This window comes from Puma concolor, chromosome B3 (genome assembly GCF_028749965.1).
Source record: "Puma concolor isolate L17-30 chromosome B3, mPumCon1.1.hap2, whole genome shotgun sequence".
NCBI classification, from domain to species: Eukaryota; Metazoa; Chordata; class Mammalia; order Carnivora; family Felidae; genus Puma; species Puma concolor.
The window spans coordinates 144,192,749-144,212,430 of NC_141672.1; the positions used below are offsets into that span (position 1 = coordinate 144,192,749).

Genomic DNA, 19,682 nt, shown 5'->3' on the forward strand with positions numbered 1-19,682 from the left:
TGAAAGGGCGAATTATAGCTGAATAAAAAAAAAATTTTTTTTATTTTAGAAAAAGCAACTTTGGAAGTCTCAAAAAGATGTTTTTAAATTTCAGTCTTCTTTTGATGTTTATGGTATTTATTTATTTTTTTATTTAGTTATGTTTATTTATTTTGAAAGAGAGAGGGAAAGAGAGCATGAGCAGGGGGAGGGGCAGAGAGAGAGACAGGCAGAGAATCCCAAACAGGCTCCACACTGTCAGCAAGGAGCCCGATGTGGGGCTCGACCTCACAAACCATGAGATCATGACCCGAGCTGAGATCAAGAGCTGGATGCTTAACCGACTGAGCTGCCCGGGCGCCCCGATGTTTACTGTCTTTAAAGTAAAAACAATTTTCATCCTGTGTGTGCACGTTTGCTCGTGTCCTATAAAAGATCATTTCCTTGATTTGTTTATTATAGAAAATGTTACCTGGCAACCATCCTGATTAATCCACTTGTGCTGTACTTCATCCCTGGCAGAATCGCTGAGGCCGGCGTGATAAGCAAGGGCAGCGAGACCATCCTTCTGTAAAGTGTCAGCCATTGTGTCGCATTCTCGCCTGGAGAGGCAGTAGATGATCCCAGAGTCATCTGCCGAGAAACCAAAACAGAGCTTTTATCGTAAATAACAACACAATTTTCATTGTGTTCGTAGAAATATGTGCACCACGAGCAGACCTCCAGGGTATTGCTAGAGTAGAGGGTGGTCACAGACGCAGAGTGATTCAAGCGACGAATTCACACGCACTGGAGAAGACAGGATGGGACCTTCCGTTCTGCCCCCAGATGACTCCTTAGGTGGGCCTGGAGGAAGCCCGGGCTCTGTTTCACACTGGCCATGCAGCGGGAAGGCACCCTTCCATGAACATTGTGGAAAGCGTGAGGCAATGTGCATCAGCCTTAGAAATGCTTCTGCCTTTTGACCCCGTTCCTTCTATGAAACTCATCTAGGAAATAAAGGGGTACCACGGCTTCTGCCAAAAGTTTTGTTTCTACTTTTGAAAATTAGAAAAACTTCAATGGCCACCATTAGGGGATTAATTAAGAAAGGACATCATGAAAAAAACTATACCATAATTATTAAGTGGTTTCTAAGTTTTCTGAAGAACCCTGACGATGTTCAAGGTACAGAGCGGGTTAAGGGTAGAAAAAGTGCACACACAGTTCGCTAATGGAAAGAAACACACACAAACAACTGCTGGAGGGAAGTAAACCCCAGATGGTCCCGGCGACTTGTCTTGAGGTGACTCTTGTCTTTTGCTTCTTTCTTTTTGTTGCTTTCTTGGTTTCTTCAAGGAGCACGTATTCTATGTGTCGTTTTGAAAACCACAAAATGAGAGGCGTTAAAGAAAAAGCCCTCTCTCCGTGGCAGAGCCAAAGGTGCAGACAAAAACGTGCTATCTATATTCGCCACCCGGGACAAGGGGGTCTGGAAGGGAAATCACAGACGACTTCTTGGTCCACCTCTCTGCACGGTCTGATTTGCTCAAACAAACACGTACACTAATTTTAAAAACACGAACTAGAGGTGGTCACCAAGAACAATTCTCTCTGGGAAAGGGGCAGGGGGGTTACGTGGAAAACTACCACGAGTTTCGCAATCTCTCATCTTAGGTAACAGAACCCTTAGGCAGACCCTCGGGAGAAGCCCCTAACACAGAGACTGCTAGAATCCGTACCGACAGGGGCCAGAGGAGAGACGCCGAAACCACGAACTACAGCACGGGTGTGTGTGTGGGGGGGGGGTCATCTCATATACTTCTTCTTAGGGTTTATTGTTATCAAACCAAATGGGATTTTACAATTTCCAGCAGTGAGGCAGTTGTGATTTGCTGTTCTATAAATAGCTAGTTAGTGCTACTGTCATGGGAAAAGCGATGTTTAACATGCACACACACATTCTATCGTGGTACGAATACCACAATATTTACTTATTACTTCTAGACATAATTCGTCACATGTACTCACGTGGGTGATGCTTTCTGATCCACTCTAAGCAATCAAATGCCACCTTTTTGGGTTTTTTCGGTAACACGTAGTATTTCAGATTATGTCTGTTAAAGCTCATGCTAAACCTAGAAGCCCCAAAGAGAAAATTTTGTTATTAACAGAAAATATAGTTTTACTCACTTTTATACATCAAACACTGATTTTCCACAATGCGAACCTAATGATCAAGCCACCTGAAGCGGATGATGGTCCCTGGCAGCTTGCGTTACACGATGCTCGAGGGGAAGTCAGGTTAAGTGTTTGCAGAGGGAACGGTGATAGGGAACAAATGTCTGTGGGACGAGATGACAAGGAATCAGGAGGGCTGTGGAAGATAACACGTAGAGAGGACAGGTGAGTCAGGAGCCCGGTCCCTAAGATGAGGTCAATTACAAGCAGAGGTGGATAAAACTGAAAAATCACAGAGAAAACACACACTTCAGGCCGCCAATGTTCCCAAAATTTGATGGCGGACATAAAGAGCTGATTGCAGGGCAGCAGCGGGAGCCAAAGCCCTCCGGATCACGGATCGTTGCCCTGTGCTCTGCGCCCCGAAGGGCACGGGCTGATTCTGACACACATGTGCCCCCTTTCTCTTCTGGCCCACCTGCCTCCTCCCTCCTGCTTCCTCAGGGGGCTTTTCTCCATTCTCTCTGCTCTTGTATTTCAGGTCCTTCTGCCAATTCTTCCCCTTTGTCTCTGAATATGTTCTAGGGCCACCAATACCCCCAACAGCAGAAGCTTCTCTTGTCCCTGCGCTCCCCTGCGGGTGGCACCTCGCCTCTGCCTTGCCCGCCAGTGGCAAATTTCTCAGAAGACACTCACGCCCCCAACCAACTGACCACACATCCAATTTCAATTCCCGTCACCTCCATTCTGGCTTTTGCCATTACCATGCTACTAAGATTGTTTTATCTAAGCTTTTAAATTTCATTTTTTTATTTTTGAGAGACAGAGTGACACAAAGTGAGAGTGGGGGAGGGGCAGAAAGAGGGAGACACAGAATCCGAAGCAGCTCCAGGCTCTGAGCTGTCAGCACAGAGCCCAAAGCGGGGCTTGAACCCACAAACCGTGAGATCATGACCTGAGCTGAAGTCGGACGCTTAACCGACTGAGCCACCCAGGCACCCCCCGTATCTAAGCTTTTATTTTTTATTTATTTATTTTTTTAACTTTTATTTATTTTTGAGACAGAGAGAGACAGAGCATGAACTGGGGAGGAACAGAGAGAGAGAGGGAGACACAGAATCCGAAACAGGCTCCAGGCTCCGAGCTGTCAGCACAGAGCCCGACGCGGGGCTCGAACTCACGGACCGTGAGATCATGACCTGAGCTGAAGTCGGACGCCCAACCGACCAAGCCACCCAGGGGCCCCTAAACTTTTAAAACTAAAGAAAGGTGAGGGGATTGTTACGGGGTCCCGGGCCCTGCAGGGACTCCCCCACTAACCCAGGCTCCAAAGGATCAACTTCTTTGGTTTTAGGACGAACGAATGACTTCCATGTAGGGGGGGCAGCCGCGTTCCTCACGGGACCGCCCTGCAGGTAAGACGGCCAGGGAGCAGTGGGGCTGCCTGCAGGGGGTGCGCTGGTCTCCTTCAGACCTCATTCTCCGGCCCCTCTGTCACTCCGTGTCGTCGGCATCGTCCTTGAAAGCCTCCAATGGCACCGACCGTTTCAGGTCCACGGGCTTGCTCCCTCCCCGCTGAGCCCTCGAGTTTCTCTGTCTCCTTCTCTGCTTCCTACGCTTGCTCCTGCAGTGGGGGCCTCTTCCCTCCTCCCCGCATCACCTTCTTTAAGCAGCACTGAGCGTCAGCCCTACCCGCCCTGACTCAGGCTTCTCCTCACACTTCTAAACCGCCGTCCAACTTCTCAACCAGTGGTCTGAAACAGGGGTACGCGTACCCCAACTTCACAAAGATCTTCTAAAGATACATCAGCAAAGACAACAACCGCAAACGAGTCAGTTTGCGGGTCCTCCATTTGCACGTGGACTGTCTCCCGAGAAGACTGATCTGAGGACACTCCTGTGGCCGAGACACCCTGCGCGTTACCCCGGTCCCGCCTGCCCCCTTTACGCGGCCGTCCTCTCACTTTGTAAAAACCGACCAACCAACCAACCCTGCTCTTCACCTGTCCTGAACTTCACGGCCGCGCACTGGTCTGGCGGTAAAAACCTCCAGGACACCACATGGAGCAAACTGAATGTAGTGCGGGTGTGTAGGTGAAATTTTCTTTAATCAAAGTACCAGAAACCCTTGGTAGGGCTTCATGTCTTGTGCGGGCTTTCCATATTTGTGTTGGGAGTAAAGCGTAGTGCCCTTGGCTGCTGTCACAGGATGCAGCACTCTGGGAGCCTTGCAAGACTGCTGCTAACCGGCACCTTGAACCTGCCTCTTAGGCTGTTCACGTGCACAGAGCACGGAGTCCTCCCTCCTAGTGCTTGAAATGGCCAAAGAACGGGTGGGTAGTGGATCACAGCGGGGGCGGGGTGGAGGCAGGAGGCAAAAGACTGCCTCATCCATGGACTGTTTTGATCGTTCTCAGTCAATTATTTATAATCACTGCCACAGCAAAGGAAACCACAGTCCTGATAAAATGATGGCATAAAAAGAACGGCCCGGGAGTACGAATGATGTAGATAATGTTAAAACTTATTTGAGTTACTCTGGGCGCAGGCTGGGAATGGTGCAGGAGCCCCCCCCACCAGCATGACGCTGACATCATGACTACCATCAGGAAGTGTCTTGTCACCTACACTGTAACCTGTAACTGCACAACAATGGTTATGTATTTAAAAAAAAAAAAAAAAAGGAGCTCGGGGTCAAAAAAGAGACAAGAACAAGTAGAGGTGGAATCAGAACCCACTTATGCTGCCGGTGGGGATGTTTGGAAAAGTCTGGCAGTTCTTCAAAAGGTGAAAATCAGGGATACCGTGCAATTGGGCAATTCCACTCCTGGGTACAGACCCAAGAGAAATGAAAACAGGGCCACACAAAAACCTGTATGTGAACAGAGCGATTTGTAATAGCCCCAAATGGAAACAACACCAGTATTCACCAACAGATGAAGAAAATGTGCCATACCCAGACAAAAAACAATATTACTCAACAATAAACTCTGAAAACATTGTGCTAAGTAAAAGAAACCACTCGCAAAAGACCACAGATCACATGATTCCATTTATATGAGATATCCCCAAATAGACAAGTCTATAAACAGAAGGTGGGTTAGTGGTTGCCACGGGCTGAGGGGGCTGTGAGGGGGAGACGGGTGAGTACTAATGGACGTGGGTTTTTGTGCAGGGTGATGAAAACGTTCTAAAATTGATTGTGGTCATGGCTGCACAACTCTGAGCATACTAAAAACCACTCAATTGTGCACTTTAAATGGGAGAGTTGTATGATACAGGGACTCCCTCTCAATAAAGCAGTGATCAGAAACTGGCACGTAATCTGAAAAAGTTTTAAAACCTGTGACGTAATTGAAAAAAACTTAGAAATGTTTAACTAATTAACTTAGTCAAATTACTAAAAGTAATAAAGTGACATGAGATTAGGAAATAAAGTTGCAGACCTCAAACTCAAAACCAAAACAAGAATCTCTACTGCAAAAGGACTGCCCAAGTCCAGCACATGGGCCACTGACTAAATGCAGCAGGTGCACCATGCGCTCTGATGAAAATGTTAACAGTCTCCTCGAGTTTGTCTTATTGGCCTGTTGGAAAATGGGATGTTTGGAATTTCCAAATATTCAGTTAGAGACCATTCCCATCAACTAAAGAATACGTAAGTGAATGTGGAATGCCCACACAACAGATCATTCAGCCATAAAAAGGAACGAAGTCCTGATATATGTGGCAACACGGATGAGCCTTGAAAACACCGCTCGGGGGGAGATGATGGACACGCGAGATGGGAAGAATGGGAAGTGACTGCTGATGAGTGCTAGCTTCCTTTTTTGGGGTGACAGAAATGTTCTACACTTAGATATGGGGGGTGGTTGCACACACCTCTGTGAAAATACCAAAACCCTACTAAATTCTAACCTTTAAATGGGTGAATTTTATGATGTGTCAATTATCTATTTTTATTTTCTAAGTAGGCTCTGCTCAATGTGGGGCTCAAACGCATGACCTGGAGGACACAGGGTCACATACTCCACCAACTGAGCCAGCCAGGCACCCTGACTGTATCTCAATAAAGATTTTACTTTTTTTAAAAAAAAGCTTGAGATTCCATTGTATCTTCACTGAGGGAGTACTGATATCAACTGACATTAACATGGTAACTATGATTAGGTCCAGGGTATCAAACTCCTGTCATTTTAAGTGATGTGTCGGGAAATGGAATCAATTTGTGCTCAAGCTCTAGTTGCTTTTGAAGCTGAGATAGTTGTCATGGGAATGTGCACTAAATAGTTCATGTGAACTGAGAAACAAAGACAGACTCTTCCCTTTAAATAAATGGAAATAACTTTAATGCAGGTGATTGGTTTGGCAATGAACACTGGCTTGGCCAATTACGTTCCAGAGTCATGTCCCGGTATCTGAAAGAGCTAACTGGCAGCCACAAAGTTCTGACAAGGCTGTTATTTAAGAGTGTATCATACAATAAAAACACACGTCAAAATGTATTAGAAAAGGCCTACTGAAACTAACAGCGTTTTGATTTCCCCAACTCTTCCGAATATATTGGCTACAAGACTCATTTAAGTGAAGGAGGAACAACAACATGCAATGGTCATTAGATAAATCTTGGTAAAACTTTTTTATAGTATGTTTCCCAGAAAAAGTAAAGTGAGTAATGATCTGACTTATTTTGCCAGTCAGAGAGTTTACAGGTCTTTGCTTCTCACAAAATTTAAAGGACCTAGTTGAGTTGTCAGCTGACAGATCATAAAAGATAATTTTTGATGACAGATCATTATGTAATTTTGGCATATACGTCAGAAAAAACTCAAATAATTGAGTGTCGCTGCTAAAATAAAATGCTTTCCATTCCCATCTACAAGTTTACGTGAATAACAGTTCTCACTGCTTACATCTACGAAAACAAGAAATATGGACGGAGTCGATTCATCCACAGATGTATCAGCTAATTGAAAAAATGTCTACTCTGATCAGTTATATATAACTAATCATTATAATAATTCAATCTGGAAGAAAATTTTAGTATGGGAAATTTAAAAGCAACTTTTCATTTATATACATATATTTGTATACATACTTTTCTTATAGGTATGATAAACAAGATTTCATGCAGAAAAATATATCACCTTAGGATAAAAATCTGTGAGGAAAACTGAAGAGAAATATGAATTCAAAGAGGAAGAGGAAAGATGTAAAATATCTGTTAAAGATATTTTTAAAGACGTGTAAAATTAAACATTTTAATGTGTTTTGTGAGTGAAAGTAGGTATAAAATTGCTATTATATTTATCTTCTACTGGATACATTTAAAAGGGCTAGGTGACAATTTTATTGAAAAATGTTATTTACAATAGACCTCATTCTCTTTATTTAAAACTCGTGTTGAAACATTTTTGGTGTCTGGTTAGAAATATACAAGGGGTACAGTTTTCCAATTCTTTCAGGAAGCACATTATGACCAGAGAAACTATGAAGACTGAGGACGTGGCCATCTCTACTACCCCTTGAACACCCCCCACACCACAGATCTAAAAATCACATTCACCACCCATCCCATCCCTCCACCCCCTCTCCTGCATGTCCGTGGTCAATGGTACCAGAAACTAACATAAACTTCCACCATTCACCTTTCTTACGCCACTGGTTGCCAGTCTTACGGATGCAACTGTGCTTTCCCTTGACCCTGTCCCCTCCGTGCTCTTCCCCTGTTTCCACCACCGTCCCCTCTCTCCTAGAACGCTACGGTGGGGTTCCTACGGGCCGTCCTGCCTCTGATCTCTTGTTCCTCTGTTCCATCTTCTGTTCCACTGCCAGGGTCATCGTTCTACCATCAGATTCAGGTCACCACTTCCCAGGTCGAGCTGTCCACAGGATAAAGTCCACATGCTTCAGCATCACAAAACGCCAAGGCCCCCCCACGATATGGGATCAAGCCTCCTTCCCGGGGTTGGCCCTTCTCTGGGTTGCTCCACTTATCTTACAGATTATTCACTGCTCCTTGGATCTGATCTGGACTCTGATGCCAGGAACTTCAGCCCTGAATTCTCACTCTCTACCTGTTAAAATGTCACCACTTCACACCCAGTAGGATGGGTATCATTGAAAAGACACATGGTGGGGCGCCTGGGTGGCGCAGTCGGTTAAACGTCCGACTTCAGCCAGGTCACAATCTCGCGGTCCGTGAGTTCGAGCCCTGCGTCGGGCTCTGGGCTGATGGCTCGGAGCCTGGAGCCTGTTTCCGATTCTGTGTCTCCCTCTCTCTCTGCCCCTACCCCATTCATGCTCTGTCTCTCTGTGTCCCAAAAATAAATAAAAAACGTTGAAAAAAAAAATTAAAAAAAAAAAAAAAAAAGACACATGGTGACATGGATGGGGAAGGGGAGGGTGGGGGGAAACTGCACCCCCCACCCCCCCCCCCACACACTGAAGTTAATGTAACGTGGTGCAGCCGCTTTGGAAAACGATCTGGCAGCTCTTCAAAAAGTAAAACAAAGAGTTACCATGTGACCCAACGATTCCCTGCTTGATATACGTCCAAGAGAAATGGAAGCGCGTGTCCGCGCAACAGCTCAGACACAGACGCTCGTAACAGTTTTCCTAAGAGCCAAGACGTGGACACAGCCCAAATACCCACCACGTGATAAAGGAATACGTAAGATGTAGAGTACCCATACGCCGGAACATTTTTTTGTCAATAAAAAAGAATGAAGTACTGATATACGCTACAACACGGATGGACCTTGAAAACATTACACTTAAGTGAAAGAGGCCAGTCACAAGAGGCCATGTTTTGTAAAATTCTATGTATATGAAATGTCCAGCAGAGGCAAAAACCTATAAATACACAAAGCAGATTAGTGGTTGTCTAGGGCTGGGGAGATGGGAGAAAGTGGGAACTGACTGCTGATGGGTATGGAGTTTCTTTCAAAGGAGACAAAAATGTTCTAAAATTAGACAGTGGTCGGGATGCACAACCCTGTGTGTAAACTAAAAAAAATCATAGAATTGCTTGCTTTAAATAGGTGAATTTCAAGGTATGTAAACTATATCTCACTACAGCCGCTTACAAAAAAGACTACTCATCCTACAAAGCCCTCCTCCTTTATATGAAACCCTATCTGACCCCCGCCTCATTAACAAGGAGTTGTTATTCTGGGTTATCATCAATCTTGCCTTCCTGAGTTCCTGCAGTCATAATTTACATCTCTAATTACCACTTACTTCACTCTGCAATTTATTAGAAAGTATTTCAAGGGCTCTAAAACCAGATTGTTTGGGTTAAAGTCTCTTCACTCCCACAGTTGTGAGGCATATGACCTTGTTTAAATTATTTAATTTCCATGTGCCTCAGTTTCCTCATCCACAAAGTGAGGAAAACAGGAGAACTTACCTCAGAAGCCTTTTGTGTGGGTAAATGAGTCAATACACATAAAATGTCAAGAACAGTAACTGGCACATTGTATAGGCTACATATGTGACTATTAGCTGTTATTATTGTTGTATCCTAATATTATTGTTGTATCTACTGTCCATACATGGCTGTCTCTCTTCTCTTTCTCAGTTTATATTTTAAGGTCCTAAGGAAAAGGAATAAAGTCTATCTTATTATCCACCCTTGTATTTCCCAAAGAGGAAGAAGATTACCACAGACTAGCAGTAGGAGAAGAGCATGGGGGCCATGACCCCACCTCTGGGGACACCTGCCTTCAGCAGGGCCGTGACGCAGCAGCAGTTGGGTAAATTTAATCCAAACAAGGGGCCTACTGGCAAAAAAGATCAGGAAAAAATGTACCAGAAAGTGTTTGTTAAAAATCTTTTACTTCCACTAAGAGATTTAAACCCTCCCAAATATAGAAGTACCAAATATATTAAGGAATCAACAGACTTGCCCAAATTTTCATATTTTACCCACATTTACCAAAATTCCTCCATATGTTCCCTTTATTCATTCTTACTGAGTGCCAATTATGCACAGGGCACCACATGCTAGACTCAGGAAATGTACAATCTATTGCCTTTCTAGGCTGATCTCCCCACAAAACTAGGAAAAGATATTAAAGGTGTCTGTCTCTAAATACATATGTGCAATGTTTATTCAAACAAAAATGACAAATTCTATACCTACAAAAAGTTACTCAAAAAGTGAATTGAATTTATACAATGTTAGTTACATGGATTTAGCAATTAATATTACTAGCCTAGAAGAACGGTAGGCTGTATCTGGTATAAATTGATGGAAAAAAAGCTAAAAACATTTGCCTATTAAAAAAAAAAAGCTTTCACAGATAAATGTAGTACTTAAAGAAGCAAATCTCTAGCATGTAAGTTATTCACTAGAACCTGAAGTATGACACCTAAAATAATGTAATGCATATCAATTACGGAAGCAAAATCTCCCCGTCCCGCAAATTCTACACAAACATCCTTCCTGCAAGTGAGATTAAATGAAAACCTTCCATTCCAAATTTGTGACTTCACGCACAAAATTTGGAGGACTCTAAGATCTGTGTGCTCAAGAATGCCAGTTTAACCTGCAACAGTCCTTACAGCTCTCTTCCTCTCCTGACCCCTCACACCCTCCACATGGCCTTTCGGTTCTTCTCATAACCTGCTGAGAAATGCTGCTTTTACTGATGACAGTGTTGACAGAGCCAGCTTACTGTCTTTATTTCCAAAGGAACAAAAGAGGTGCTTTTAAATATTCACCCCAATATACTAGTCATTCCTTCATGCATTCTTCAAACTCAAAGGACCCACCAGTAAGTTAGAAGGGAAAAATATTTTAACCTTGGCACACAACAGCTGTTAAGTAAATACTTGCTGAGTGAATGAGCCTATCAGAGAATGCACCTGTCCACAAACTCACACAGAGGTACGAGACGATCCAGTACAACCTATATATGTGGAGATAATGTTTACAGTGGTTTCCATTACCAGTGATTATGGATTTGGTGGCCAAAAGAAGCACTTTGCTGTTGAGATGAAAACAAAGTATAAACGTTGTCATATACACAGTTTCTGGACTGTTTTCAAAATCCTGGGACTTCAGGAAAACGACAAAGCAGGGTCATCCGATTATTTCCTGATGTATACTCTAGAATACGTAGGAGCCGAAATTAGATAAGTCAAAGATAATTCGCTACCAGGACGATAACAGATCCCATAAATTATTAACAGGTACAGTACATACTTTGTCCCTATTTCCAAAATAGGTATTTAGGATAGTTTTAATTTCAGTAAGTAAAGAAAAGCCCGAGGGCCTTGGTTCCCAAATTGTGCTGAGCGCTGGAATCACTTGGGGATTTTTAAAAACATAAAGGCTCCCAGTCCCCCCAAATTCTGATCTAATTGACATCGAGTGCAATCTGTGCACCAGGATTTTAAAGATCGGTACATGATTCTCATGTGCAGCACTGTGGGAACCAATGCCCCAGGGTTTTTAAATTCATGACTTCCAGCAACTTACACCTGAGGCTGGAGAATCTTCAGCTGAGTGAGGATGTCCTTCTGTACCCTGGGGTTAGCTGTGGCAGTAAGGGCCATCACTGGAACAGAGGGAAACTTCTGGCGAAGCATATTCATTCTTTTATAATCTTGGCGAAAATCATGCCCCCACTAGTTGGAAAGAAAATACTGCTTTTCAGACTATTTGCATCTTTCTTACATAAACAGCAAACGCTGCTCACTGTATTAAGAACCACCTTATTCTTCAGCGAGATAGAATAATTCACTGTTCCCTTCTGTATTCTGCAAATATACGGACCATTGGCAGTACGTATTTACTGATATTTCAAGATATAAAAGCCGGTGTTTACCTGACTGACACAGTGTGCTTCATCAATCACGAAACGTGCCAAGAGCTTCCTCTCATACAGGTTCTCCAGAATGGAAATCAGTCTATTACTCGCACACACCTAGACCAGAAGTATATGCATTAGAGATGTGAAAACATTACACACCACATCACCTTAAAGACTTTGCTGTCTTCAAGCTCCACTACAACTGAAGCTGTATTACAACAACCTCCACATAAATGAGCACTTAACTTCAATGTACCAAGAGACTTAGCAGGAGTAATGGAAACTTGCAAATGAGACCTTCTAGCATATTCACTACATTTAGCAAGCACTGAGGTTCACCACACGTTTACACTGGTAACAGGGTTACAGATGTATATTGCAGGCATACACGTTGTCTGGGGACACATGCACACATGCACATATGGACCTGTGACAGGGCCTAGAAGCAGTGACCTCCCAGTAGCCATGACCACATCTGGCATCCATGTCTTGACAAGCATCCGACTTGTCTTTTGTCTTAAGTTCCTGGGTGGTTCAGTTGGTTACGTGTCTGACTTTTTTTTTTTTTTAAAGTTCATTTACTTGAGAGAGCAAGAAAGCGGGGGAGGGGCAGAGAGAGAGGGAAAGAGAGAATCCCAAGCAGGCTTCGAGATGTCAAGGCAGAGCCCGACTGGGGCTCGATCCCATGAACCCAACCATGAGATCGTGACCCGAGCCAAAATCAAGAGTAGATCCTCAACCGACTGAGCCACCCAGGAGCCACTCCCTTCTAAATTCTCAAGTGACAAGAGCACTAGGAGCGTTTTTTGTTTTCTGGAGGCAACTCTGGGTGGGCTCCTAGATGGCTTCTGCGTAGGAGCTGGTCATCAGAAAGACCAGGCCATGATCAGAAACTTGGAATTTTCAGTAGCACCCCCATCCTCTAGAGAGGAGAGAGGGGCTGGAAATGGAGTTAATAACTGGTCATGCCTACATGAGGAGGTTGCCATGAAGTCCCAATAGCGCAGGGTTCGACCAGCCTCCAGGTTGGTGAACACGTCCGCCAATGTGGGAGGGTCACACATTCCCAACTCCCTGGAGACAGAAGCTCCTGTGCTGAGGACCTTCTGAGTCCCCGCCCTGTGGACCTTTCATCGGACTGTTCATCTGCAGCCTGTAGCATATGCTTTAACAAACTGGTAAACGTGTTTCCCTGAGTTCTGTGGGCCACTCTAGCACATTAATCCAACCTGAGGAGGGAGTCACGGGAACCTCCGATTTGTTAGCCAAACTGGACAGAAACTGTGGGTAACCTGGGGACCTTCTACTTGCAATTGGCATCTGAAGAAGGGTGGGAACCATCTTGTGGAGCCGATCCCTTAACTTGTGGTATCTGACACTGTCCATGTAGACCACGTCAGAATTGAGTTAAACTGCAGGACACCCTGCTGGGGTCACAGAGAGCTCGGTGTGAGGAAAAACCTCTACACATTTGGTCACCAGGAGTGACATACTCTATGTGATGGTAAAGGAGGAAGACACAGGAGGGAAACTGGGTGTTTCCCTACTCAGGGCGGAGAACCAGATTGTTTTCCTAACACAGCTCTAGTATCATATTTTAAAATAATGACATCAATACAAACCTTCTCAGGAGTAACATACAGGAGTTTTATGATTGGATCTTTTTTTGATAATTGCAGGTAAATACTTGTAGCTTCCGAGTCAGTCTTATCACCTGTCAGATAAGTAGCTGGAATCTAAGTATAAAAGTAGTAAACAATTTATATTTTATACATTAATCTGACTTAAGCATATATTTATCCTTCAGTTTCATAAATATTTCACAAGTCACATAGCAAACCTGTCAAAAGGAGAGACAGTCTCAATATAATTAAATAATTGGCACATATGTAAAAAGAAAACTTTTCTTAGCATAAGTCAAAATATTCCCATTGTTTACTTCCTTCTCTCTTTTTTTTCTATTTTCTTTACTGCTGTTACTTTTCCTATCTGTAAATATGAACTCAGTACCCCGGAGATTCCCATCCCAATGTACGGCTCTTGTTGGCGTAGGTAAAGGCATCACCAGCATTTTCCCACACAAGGACACTGGAAGGGCCACAGGAAGCATCACGGATGGCTGCACGGTGGTGACTGGCACGGCACAAAGACATTCTTGGGAAGAAAAATCAAACCAGTGGTATCGAGGGGTGGCGGCTCATAACCTCGAAAATATGTGGGATTCGGGAGGATGCATTCATATACTTCCTCAACCACAGCCAAGAGGAGGAGGGTCACGTGGGCAGGGCGCTCACGTGATGCATTTTAAGGTATTAAGGGACCAGCCAGTATGCTTATCTCGCAGGAATAAAAGAAAGCCTCACATTTAGTACAAGAAATTCACATCAGCAAAACACAGGTTAAACGTTCTTGCTAAAGTACATTTTTCTAGACTCAACTACAGAAGGTTATCTCCTTAGAATTTTCAAAGACTCGCTCACATGCGTAACTGCTGATTGATTCTTATAATCCAGGAACTACTTAATAAAAAAGGTGTTACCCAGAGTACTGACATATAACTATTTTCATGTTTTTATGGGTATTTTTTTAGTTATAATTGGTAGTGTTTTAACTTACATCCAAGGAAGTCAGCTTTTGGACCTGATCAACGATAAGTGATCTCAGGGGAGAAATGACAATGGTGACCCCAGGAGAAACACAGGCAGGGAGCTGGTAACACAAACTTTTACCACCTCCTGAAAGGACAAAACAAACAAACAAAACCTATCAGGTTCTATCTTGAGAGCATGAAGGCAAAAGTTAAAAAGTAAATCACAGAGTAATATTTTAAAGTAATTAACAGGACACCAAGTGATAGTCCCCATGGTGCCAACAGTTTGCCATATTAGAATGAGCCAAAATATTTAGACAATTTAAGTGTGTGAAAATTATCAGGACACCTCATGTAGGTACACGTGAAGCCAAAAGCAGGGATCAGGGCAGGAAACTGAAATGCAAGACAATTGCTTTAAAAGTCTACTTGAGAAATCCAAATGCAGTACAAGGGGTACTCTATCACAGTATTAGGGTGAAAATAATTACTTTAGATAACATTCAATTTTTAAAGAGTTAAAATGTGATAAGATATACAACACTAAAGACCATGGTGAACATGGTTTAATATTTCTCTGATGATCCAGAAAGCGCTTTCAGGATCTCAGTTTTTTAAATCACTAGTAAGAACCTTTCAACGCTTAAAATCTGAGCTTTTATTCACTGTACTCTTTTATCGGTAAGGAAATATTCCCAATCTTCCTTTGAGATCAAAGAAGGGTAGAACTACGCTTGTGTGTGCTAGCAGAAGATGAAGAGAAAGAAATTCTGAGATGCGTCCCCATCTCTCCGTGTAGCTCCAATTCAAAATGGTGAGACAATCAGTACACATTTAAGGATAACTAAAATGATTAGTCTCTGATTTTCAACCTCTCCCATTCGCTAATGGTAGAAGCCCATGCCAGGCAGTTTCTAGGCCTTCGACTGTTTTTGTTTGTTTGGTTGTTTAAAATTTTTTTTTTCAATGTTTTATTTTATTTTTGGGACAGAGAGAGACAGAGCATGAACGGGGGAGGGGCAGAGAGAGAGGGAGACACAGAATCGGAAACAGGGTCCAGGCTCTGAGCCATCAGCCCAGAGCCTGACGCGGGGCTCGAACTCACGGACCGCGAGATCGTGACCTGGCTGAAGTCGGATGCTTAACCGACTGCGCCACCCAGGCGCCCCTGTTTGGTTGTTTAGAACTATCCACCACATTCCCCTCTTTTGCACGTGGAGTAAGTACATTTCATTCTGGTGTATATGTGTAAATGTCAAGGAAAGATCTGGAAGCTGAGTTCTCGTTTCTATTCTGCCACTTTACAGGCTGTCTGACTTAGACGTATATCCAACCTCTCTGCGCCTCAACGTCATCACCTGCAAAATGTACTACATTGGCGGTTTTTTGGCTTTTGTTTTTGTCTGTTTTGTCTAAGAGAAACCTTATCTGGAATCTTTATCTGCATAAATCAAGAGGTTGAAATTGGGATGGGAAGACCCTTAAAAAGGCCCCCCAAACCCTAAAGAGGACCATGAAAAGCCCTGAAACCATGGGACTGGATCACTGTCAGGGTCCTTTCCAGCTTCAGTTCTGAAATACCAAACAAGTCAAAGCATGAGACAGAGTGAATAAGTTAATGAGATAAGAAATGCTGATTATTAAATCAGTGTCGTCTAAATTTTAAAATCAGTTTGAAAAAAACTCCAAAGCTCGGTCAACATAATTTTTATAACGATGGCTGTAACTAACTACTAAAAGTCACAGACGAGCTGAGTAAAAGGCAGAGGGAAGTCTACATCTAAGTCCGCAACTCCGATTCCTGTGCTTCTTGCCCAGACTGCATCTTTAATATTCTTACTTGGACACAACGGAAAGTCCTAGATCTCTTCAACACTGAGGCCAAGGAAGAACCACGCTAAATGCTTTTCATTTAATCCCCAGGACATTCTGTGAAGTAGGTAGTTTACTATCACCCCTGCCACACACTCGAGGAAACTGGGGCTGGGGGTGAAGTGCCTCGCCCAAGGTCACATGGCGAATAAGTGGCAGAGCTGAGCGTTAAGGCCAGGCCATCACTCCACAGCTGACGGTCTCGACCACCCTTCAACACCAGACTGTACTGGATAAAGTGCCAGAGATGGTCGAGGTCTCTGGTGGTAATTTTTTTAATTCATGTTCCAGACTAATTTAGACCGGGGGGGGGGGGCGCGAGAGGGCAAGAGGGCGAGAGAGAGAAATTCCCCAAGAAAAATTCTAGATCAATTCAACACAAGCAGCCTTGACGTGAACATCTTGAAAGGTCTAAATGTTATCGCGTCAACAGAGGACGGAAGTAATACTCTTTCTCACGACGGCATGGGAGGTACAGAGGTCCCCTTAATGACAGAAATATCGTGTGGGTGTTCATTTTACTTCTATTAAAGGGTTTTCATTTAACATCTGCCAATGGACTCCTGCCAATTTACATCTAAAAATACCTACCAGTGGGCATTAAGATAAAACAGTCTTCACCCAGCAGCGCAGCATTGATCGCCTCTAGCTGATTAGTTCTAAAATTATGCAGGCCAAATTTTTTATGAAAAATCTTCATCATTTCTTTTGTATGAGGAAAACTAAGACTTTGGAAACGCTCATGCTTCAGATTTCTGGATGCTAAATTTTGCGCCGACTTGTCTGAGAAAATAATCGATGTTAAGAAAAATCAGTGCATTATTGTTAACAAGTCAGTTTTAGCATTTACCCTTTGCCGCGTAATCCAAGGCATACACTTCCCTGCAGCACGTCGTTCTTTAACCATTTATCAGGGTTTCATCCCCACCAAATGTTAAAGCCACCAGAGACATCCTGAGTGTCAAATTCAGCCTTTTTCTTGGTTTTTCGGTAGCACCTACCACTAACTATTGCATTTATTCCCTGCTTCCTGCTCTTTTGACCTTCAAGACAACCATGGGTTTTCTATTTTAATTCTCTTCCCTGGCTCCACTTCCTCCACCTGCCCCTTAACTGTGGGAGTCTTTGCAGACCCTTGGGACTGGGCTCTTCAGCCACCCTTTCCTAGAATTTTCCAAGCCGTCTGATCTTCAACATCACCTGTGTGCACAGAATGCCCAGATCTCTTCCGTAAGGCCCCGCTGACGCCCTCCTAAGCTCCAGCCCTGCGCGCATCTCCAAAAGTCTGCAAGACATTTCTACCTGAACGACTTACCAACACTTGAAGCTCAACAAGTCTTAAAATAGCCCCCCTCGGCTTTCCTCCCAATCTGCTCTGCCTCCCGACTCCCCTGCTCTGCTAATGGTGTCACAGATTCCCCAGTCGCCGGGTCTGAAACCTCGGAGTCATCTCAGCCTCTCCTGGTTCTTCTGCTACCGTGTGTCTCACATCCGCCCCCCTGCTTGGCACAGAGGACAAGAGGTGCTCACGCCAGCTGGGGCAGCCTCTCTAATCCCAACACTCGACTGTCTCAACGATAATTGCGAGCATCAAGTATGACACATTCTAACATGATATAAAAATAAATCCATTAATGGTTATTTTAAAGGTCAACGGCATAACTATGAGAATGACCTCCATGGTGTTAAGTCAACGATGGCAAAAACAGGGAAGGCTGTACTTTATCAAACCTTACACATATAAACTTGTTCCGGTTAAAACACACTTCGTGGCAACTTTATACGGTTGACGTAAGGTTTTAAAATTAATTTTGGCTTCTCTCTGCAGCCTTTACAGTGGCTAACTGCACTCCTCCCAAAACTTCTCCTGCTAAACTGGGAGCTCCAAGAGGACAGGAATGACCTGTTCTTCACCTCTTACCAGAACCTGACACCGAACATGGCACGGAATGGCTCTCAATACATATTTGTTGAATGAATTAAAAGGATTTTAGGCCCAAAGAAACAATTTGACTTAAGGAATTTCTCACTTCGTGTCTTTCTTAGATTGCCCTGCATTCTAATATTTTAAGACAGAAGACATGTTTCTCTACTTTATAAATTGATCAGTTCTCATCATCAGAGTTCTAAAAATACACAATTACATTTTTAACATATAAATTCAGCTTTGCTTTTTACTCATCCCTTAAATCATTAAAAACTTGGCCCTTATGAGCTTTATTGTTTTAGGGACCAAAAGATGTTAATTTAAAGGCAAAGCACATTTGTAATGACTTTAGAGCTTTACAATAGGTTATAATTACGTGTTGTATAAGACTACAGCTGCCGCAGAGACAAAGGAGCAACCTGCTTCTGAAACAGTGATTTGTAATTCATATTATCAGCAGAAATGTGCAAAGAGACAATGTACTTTTCAGGCAAGGACGATGTGCTATCATTTTCTTACACATTTCCGATTTTGGACAGTTATGTTTTCATATAAAATATAAGCATCAATTTATTTTAAACTTACCAGTGTAATTCTGAATTGACTCTGAGTTTTTAATTTGAGCAGCAGATGCCAATGGAAGACAGTTTGTCTTGGCTGAAGAAATTCTTTCTGATACTGGTTTAACAGGCCGACCTTCCTTAATAGGTTGATAGGCAGCTGTGGAAGATTTGCTGGCTGCTAAATTATGCATTATATTTTCCCAGTCATCATCATCATCATCAAAGTCATCTATGTCAAAATTATCAACATCACAGGAAGCCTGGATTTCTCTTTCTAAGTCATTTAGTGAAGCAGTGTGTTTATTCTGATCTTTCACAGCCGTGCTTGTGAGAACATTTCCCGGGAAATAAGAGCTTTCATTTCTTTTTTCTATCCTTGGTGTTTCAGCCCAGTTGCTACTTACAAAGGACTTCTGTAAATGGGGACTGAATAACGGTCTTTCAAAGGGATTCTTCGTGGGGGCTGAGAATCCTGTCTTTCCTGGGGTAGTGGCCAGGACACATTCCCTAGCGGCGTTGGAATTTGAGGGAAGGTGTGGAAAATGTAACTCCTTAACAAAAACACAACTTCCTGTAGGACAGGAATCACTGTTTGAAAATGCCTCCGAAGAGGAAAGAGACGCCATGTCCTCTGGGGGGCCACCAAGTGCCTCGGGCCAGCACCTCCACACTGAACCAAGAACACGGGCACCGCTTGTATTTGAGTCGGCGTCGGCCAGGAGCTTCCTTCTGAAGAGAAAACACAACACCACATTCGATGGGAATAGTCT

General features: G+C 43.4%; 1 protein-coding gene across 5 annotated transcripts in view; it reads right to left on the reverse strand.

Moving 5' to 3' along the window:
• The window catches only part of BLM (BLM RecQ like helicase), a 91,493-nt gene that overhangs the window by 29,822 nt on the left and 41,989 nt on the right, over nt 1-19,682 (reverse strand). For all 5 annotated transcript variants that reach the window (XM_025918915.2, XM_086711618.1, XM_086711619.1 and 2 more), the window contains 8 exons: nt 18,935-19,641; nt 17,014-17,205; nt 14,577-14,695; nt 13,583-13,696; nt 11,976-12,074; nt 11,627-11,775; nt 1,990-2,096; nt 452-612 (listed from right to left, as the gene is read on the reverse strand). In XM_025918915.2, coding sequence (XP_025774700.1) covers nt 452-612; nt 1,990-2,096; nt 11,627-11,775; nt 11,976-12,074; nt 13,583-13,696; nt 14,577-14,695; nt 17,014-17,205; nt 18,935-19,641 — 1,648 coding nt within the window. The remainder of the gene's footprint in view (nt 1-451; nt 613-1,989; nt 2,097-11,626; nt 11,776-11,975; nt 12,075-13,582; nt 13,697-14,576; nt 14,696-17,013; nt 17,206-18,934; nt 19,642-19,682) is intronic.